This window comes from Fopius arisanus, unplaced genomic scaffold (genome assembly GCF_000806365.1).
Source record: "Fopius arisanus strain USDA-PBARC FA_bdor unplaced genomic scaffold, ASM80636v1 scaffold00001, whole genome shotgun sequence".
NCBI classification, from domain to species: Eukaryota; Metazoa; Arthropoda; class Insecta; order Hymenoptera; family Braconidae; genus Fopius; species Fopius arisanus.
Genome location: NW_011887740.1, coordinates 384,277 through 391,661, shown reverse-complemented (window position 1 = coordinate 391,661; position 7,385 = coordinate 384,277). Strand labels below are relative to the sequence as shown.

Sequence of the window (7,385 nt, the reverse complement as noted above, 5' to 3'; positions counted from 1 at the left end):
AAAATATCAATGCGATTTAATCATCAATTCTATATATTGATGATAAATATAATTTTTACAATGCTTGTCATTTTGATTTCATAAATATAGAAAATAGCATTACAAACTTGACCATTTTACGCTCGACTCACACATCGCCGCCGTGCCTATCTGATATCACTCCTTAAATTTCACCCATACAGATGAGAATGCTATTGGGACATTTGTTGTTCAAATAATCGGAGGAAAAAATTTCCTCAATAATTAGTCTGATTTTTTGTTAATCGAATTTGGTATTTGTTTATTCTGTTCCATTTGTGTTCCGTATTAAAAAACAGACTATAATTTGGGTCCCGTGTTTTCTTAATTGTAATACAATTATTTGGGGAAGGAAGGGGAGAATATAATTTGTTTATGTGTAACGTGTCAATAACATTGATCATTGATATAATAATTAATGAATCTAAAACCATACAATAATAACTTCAATGTACTTTTCTATTATAAGGATAACTATTATTTACAATGACATCATTCATAAAGGTTTTTTTTTTTGTTTTTCGCAAATACTATATTAACTCAAAAATTTAATAATTATAATAACAATAAATTAAATATAATTTTTAATATCTTGTTTTTGCTGCCGAAATAATAAGAGGATAAATAGGAAGTGAGATTTTCCCGATAAGTAAGTAAGACTTAGTTTCAGTAATAAGTCTAGGGAACAAGAAAAACGCAAATCTGTACAATTGTCTTCTTTTATTCAAAAAAATCTATTAATTGGCATACGCATTTTTCCATCGCACCCTTTAATACTTGCGATGATTTTCTTTCTCATATATATCTTTTTCCTGTATATTATACTGGTATTATTTCCATACACTAAGCTAGCATTCCAGATAGACAATTTCAAATCATTCAATCGTCCTCGGTAATTCTTTCACAACTCATTTCTTTCAGATTTATTTGAAAACAAAAAAAATAATAATAATAACATCAACCAGCCTGCCATTTTAATGTATCAAACTGGCCTCTATATTTTTCTTATCTATTTTCGTCTTACGTTTTGTTTTATTTCGTTGAACAACGAATTACGAACAACTCAACCTCTTGAAATTTTGATAGGTGAGGGGATTCACTAGTCATTAGTGACAGTATTTGTTTATTGAATTGATTATAAACAAGGGGCCCTTTTCTTGTCCATCCGTGTGATGAATAATTAAGCATTTCAATGTTTATTCATGCACACGGTGCGATTAATTGAATTAATCACTTGGAATTTGGCTTTTTTCAAGAGGTTTTCAAAATATAAACTCATTACTGGGATACGACATCGACGTAGTTTGCTGGATAAAGACCTACTCTGCCGTCCTTTCTTCCTTTGCACCAGCCCTGCTCGTCCTCGTCCTCTAATTTTTCAAATACTTCACCTGAAAATATATTTTTTTCAAATTTAATTACGTCTCCTATAAAAACTAAGAAATCATTGCTATTCCATAAATGACAGTTGAACATTTCTATCACGATTGCAAAAAAAAAAAATGGAGTTCATTGGATTTTAGAGTTTGCTAATTAGTTCGCGTAGTTTTTAAAAAACTATTGAGCAGTATCAGAATAGCGGGAATTCCTGAAATATTCAAGGATTAAATAAAATTGATTACTGTATTACTTTGATAAGTTAATGGATAATTTGATTGAAATTTCATACCTTGTTTGAATGTTAATTCATCTGCCTCTGCACCTTCGTAATCGTATAACGCTCTAACAGGTACACCAGGTTCACCTGTGTCTACCAAGGCCTCACCTCCATCTTCGTCCCATTCTTCTTCGTCAAAAGGATTTGATTCTTGCTTGGCATTCGTTCCATTTCTAAAAAAAAATATGTACAGATCACAATTATTTGCATGAGAATATCGATATCATATCGTATTTCAAGAATTTTTTCCCGTCACGTATCAGTTGTCAATTAATTCTCAATTAGAACTATCTACTTTCTGATAAATTACACTCAAGGTTGACTCTGGACTAATTCTCAGTTCATAGATAAAACCCAGAGAATAAAAGAGTGTGATAGGACTTATGATAAATGTTTGAACTTTTGTTCACTATAAAAAATTACCGCAATGAGAGTCCGCAGTGGCATGTACTTGCGAAAAATTTCACAATATGTGTACGATGGGTACAATACAATATCTGTTAGATGCATACAAAAATTATTCTCATAATTTTGAGGACTTTGACAACGCCGTGTTCGAAATATGCACCGTTACTGTCGAAACTTCATGTTTTTTCAAAGTTTGAAATTGTGTATTTAAAAAATGACGCGTCAAAGTTCTTGATACTTTGGTACTATTTTTTCTTCGCGCCAGATGTTCAAATTTGGTGTCTTTACCATATTAAGAGATTATTCACAAGCATAAGTAGCTGAGGAAATATCTTAAACCCACTTCCCACCAGAATTATCAAGCTCTAATCACCGATCTAAGCTTATCAATTAGCAATTATCTCCTAAACTAAATAAGCTAGGCGATAATTTATCCGATGGCCCATTTTGAGCGTTGGAAATCGGGGTCATACGAAAAATGATCAAAGACATTTCGCCGTCACTTCGTCGAGGGGCTGTCAACTTCATTCAAGCATGAAGTCGAACGAATATCGAGAATCGACAGATAACTATATTGGCAGGTGTTATCAGTCCAACCTTGGCTAGCCTAGATAGCCTTCCTGTAACATTGTACGGAGTGACAAAGTCAGTAAAAATGGCCTATCCATTTAATGATCGTGATCGTTCAATCACGACTCTACTACCAGACTCATATTTGGTAATCCCAACTCATTTATTTCTTATTAACATTAGAAAAATATTTTGATTGTTTTAAATCTAATTCAACAACACCAACTATTTTTGGTCGCAAACAATTAGTTTTACCACATTTTAATAAATTTTTCGCAGTGTATTGTTTACTGATTGACTAATGAGATGTCGGTCACTAATTCAGTCATAACTCGTTAACGATCTTGTACTTATTTATTTATTAACTCAAAGAAACGAGGATCGGCGATCTACTTGAAATCGTCACTCGTTTAATTTCAATAGACAAGAAACCGCGTCTTGAGGATTTTCTCATTGAGCAGGCCCGAAATTCAAATGACCCCGAGGTCGCCCGAAACATTTCGATTAACTGTTTCTCGATTGAATTAAAATTCCTCTAGATTTTTCTTCCATTTGACGCACCTATTACAATGGTAACATGACCCTGTTCTCGTTGACTAATTACGCACGAGTAATTCACCCATAATTCGCTGATTACATCCCACTCGTACGTTTATTTCATACTTATCATAAATAGTGCAGCTGGTCTACATTTTTCAGTTCCCATATTTAGCCGAGAGTATTCCTTTCTCTCCCAGAAAATTTATGAAAAAAGCTAGAAAATCTAATTACGTTAATTCGACTTGAATTATGGGCGATTTGTTCTTGGATTTTTAAATGTTTATAGAAGTTGCAGGCTAAAAGTTCCAATTCCTAATACTGGATACTTTCCCTCATACACTGAGAGAAATTATTCAATAAAAATTACGTGCATTTTCCGTAATTCTGGAGCGAAATGTCGTTGTCGGAAATTTTACGGAACTGTCACGTAATTTTTATCTGAATTATCGATGAAAAATAACAATACCGTCACTTAAATTTTTCGAATCAACTCCGTAATCGGTAAGTGAACTGAAAGTTCCGTAATTTTTACTAAATACGCTCCCTAATACGCTCTTATCCAAGTTTAGTCTACATCTAACTCCGACTTTCACACACCATAACATGAATTACGTCAATGATTAATTATTAAAAAGTTGCTAATTAACGATTTTTTAGGGATTTTTCTAGCTTTCACGAGGGATTTGTCAACCGATAGTGGCCAAATTTTCTTTCTATAAAGTTAAAACCTGTAATTCACTTGAACATAAAGAATATCTCAAAATAATTCCTCGAATTATCGTAAATTCACCATTACTTACGTAATCATAGAAGATCTGTTGACGGAGTTACCATCATGATTATTTTTCTCTACGCTCTGCTTCAATGATCCTAATGTATCCGTTTTACCTTCCCCATTGTTCTCTGGTATTGCTCTAGCACTTGGTGGCTTAGCTTTTGTTTTATTATTAACTGGTGGGAAATCCTAAATTCAAAAAATCATAAATTTAAAAACCGTACATAGAAAAAAAAATGTTATTTTATCAATGCGTTTATAGTACTTGAAATTGATGTTTTAACAGGAATTGTAGCTACTTAATTCTTTTTTTGCTATTTGAACGCATCCATGCCTCAAAAGTTGAAAATGTCAAATTAAAGAATATGTTTAAAAAAATAAAATAAAAAATATTACATGCAGGTCTTCCCCAACTGGGCGTTGATTGATGAGGGTAATGGAGCCAGCTGGTAGGGCCTCTTTCGATTTTGATCCTTTGGTGATCTCACGGAATTCCTCGGTATAATCCTGTGTAATATAGCAATGACCAAAAACAATGACATGCAAGGGCATTCCAAAACTTTTTTTTATTTATATCAATGTATTTTTTAAGTACTATGACGATATCCTCAAAATTCGATCTCTAAAGAGATTTTATTGCTGACATAGTGAAGCTCTTTCAAATGCGGTTTAAAATATTCAATCAGAAATAATAATTTGTGGTCAAGTGATTAAACTAAAGCCGATCGTTATTGCGGGGTTGTTTAGATAACAATTCCCTTGTTTTACAAAAAAATACCGAAAGATTCGTCTCAGAGTTGAAGAAGTCCTTATAGAAAAAAGTTCTTGATTATTTACTCCTAAATCACTGATTATTGTGCTCATGTAATTATTTTAATGGCACAGACCGTTTTGTCGACGCGATTATCATCTGGAATATACGACTGGAATATACCATGTAACGGTTTTGCAATAATCAAATATGGTAAATAGAAAATTGTAAACAAGTATCAAAGGAAAATGACAGATACAAAAAAAAAATTAATTTCATGTGACTCGAGGTGATAAACTATTAAATAAAGTGTGTAATTAATTTTCTATGCAAGTCTCTCGGAGACTACCCCTATGCTCAAAATTTCAAGCGAAAGTCCCGAGAGTCAACTTTAAATCCTTATACTTTAATTAATTCACGATGAATATTTTTAAAAACTATTCTTTTCTATCGACTAATTCTCTCAATCGACCAATAAGCAGCTGATGACCTCCCATGAGACACTATATATTAAAAAAGAAAATTCAATCAGCTAACCCATGCTATTAATATTTCTATTAATATTGATGTATAACTACTCGTTCAGTTATGGAACAACGACACTTGAACTATTAAAAATGAATGATAAAAAATCTCATTATTATATCATAAATCGAGGAATTCAATCATGCTACAAAGAAAACAAATTCATAATAATGATTACCTCGAATTGTGGCCAGTTCATGGCCATATTGACCCCGTGATTATTCGACCACCACTTGAGGTCCTTTTCAAAATCGGCATTATTAATGGTATGATAAAATTCCTCATAAATTTGTGGAAGACTGAAATAGAAACAAGTGTCAGGCATGTTACATATGCATTTCACCATTTCAAGATGTATTTGGTGTTTATAATTACACTGGATCCTGTGATATGTTGAGACATTTATGAATACCAAATAGGACTTCCTTGAAGAATTGCAGTCGTTGTGCTTCCATCTCTTGACATTTTTCAAACACCTGAGTCATGTCTTCCATGTACTTTGGATTGTACTGATTTATTTCTTGAAGTGATGCCTCATATTTCTCCTTTGCCTTCTGCACCTCTTCTTTAGTCTTCTGTACTCGGTCCTGCATTTTTTTCACCTGTGGACGGATTTTAATCGTTAATTAATGCGTCATTAATTTATAGGGAGAAAGGTTTTCATTCAAATGAGATTCCAACTATTCGAAATGATTATAATACAATGAGGTAAATTTTATTGGGGAATTAATACCGGCATTCTTGACGGTTGTGGGAAACAATATATTATAAAAGACATTTGGAGAGAATTATAACGATTTTTCTGCTATGTAAGATTTTTTTGTAACAGAATAAACATCGGTGAGGATCTACAATGAGACTAAAATCATGTAATTAATAATTATTAAATAATTATTAAAAACTAGAACCCGAAACATTGAATATTTCTTTATCATCTTCCTGATCTGTTTAATTAATAAAGAAACAGTCGATGTCATTCAACTTCCTCTGAACGAATAAATAAATATTTTATCCATAATTTACTACAGTTGTATTTCAACATTGAACTTTTGTTATTATTTCTTTTTTTTTACTGGCTTACCAATTGTACTCTCTTGGAAGAAAACCAATGAAAGAAAAAGGAGGAAAAGACAGAAAAGAACATTAATAATCATGCGACATGCAGACAATTATTATACATACAAACTTAATGTCACCAATCTTAGTATTCCTAAGTAACTTTAGTAATCGGTTGGTCCATGCACGACATCCACTTATTGGCATCTAAAAAGGCCGAATTTCACATGCCTGTTTAGGCTGAATTCAATCCGCAAAAATTTTCATGAAATCCGCGGAAAAGTGAAATGTGAGAGATGTTTTTCGTGGGATATAATTCTCCTTGTGACTTTTCAAAAAGTGAACGCTTGCGCCTTGATAACTCTGAAAGATCATTAGACCTTCTCGTTGTCATTCCCTTTAATATCTTATTATTATTATTTAATATATGATATGAAATATCTTTATACGCTCAGAAAAAATCTCTGAAGCTGTCACACATTTTGAATCATTTTTAATTACTGGAAATATTTATTGAGGGAGTGATAACGTGTGGGGAAAATTAAGTTATCCGAGCCAAGAAAATACGAATGTGCACTATTCGAAAAGTTAGTGAGAATTCTCTCCATTCTCTCCATTTTCCCGCTAGTGTATTGTTTTTTTTAAATAGTTAATTAATTTTGTCCTACGCAACCTGGTGTCTGATTTTTGTCATTTTGTCGATCTTTAACGCCAATAAATGAACTAGTTTATGAGCAGCGATGTCTTCCGCAGAATCTTAGAATTACATTTCAACTTCAATTCATAAATTAATAATTACAGAAAAGTACAATTCCACTTAACGCAAAATCAATGCATAAAAAGGGATAAACTTTGAGAAATTAATTGATCGTTTCGTGAGATTTGATGTTCAAAACTTCAGTTAATTTTTTTCTGAACAAGCGGTTTGTAGAATTCATTTCTGATCCTGATCATCATTTTCACCTTGTAGAGAGATTATTTTTTTTAAAGAAGGGTATTTTCTGTTTTTGGACAGAAATTTTTTTCTCGTTGTTATAAATATTAAATACAAACGAATTTTTATATGAATAATTTTCCTCTTTCCC

The 7,385-nt window shown here is 32.2% G+C and overlaps 1 protein-coding gene across 1 annotated transcript in view; it reads right to left on the bottom strand.

Moving 5' to 3' along the window:
- Positions 1 to 723: 723 nt before the first annotated feature.
- Positions 724 to 7,385, bottom strand: part of Synd (protein kinase C and casein kinase substrate in neurons protein Synd) — a gene marked incomplete in the record, with an annotated part of 42,230 nt that continues 35,568 nt past the window's right edge. The window contains 6 exon segments of the mRNA XM_011304861.1: positions 724 to 1,409; positions 1,688 to 1,848; positions 3,994 to 4,157; positions 4,365 to 4,475; positions 5,423 to 5,543; positions 5,620 to 5,846. Coding sequence (XP_011303163.1) covers positions 1,297 to 1,409; positions 1,688 to 1,848; positions 3,994 to 4,157; positions 4,365 to 4,475; positions 5,423 to 5,543; positions 5,620 to 5,846 — 897 coding nt within the window.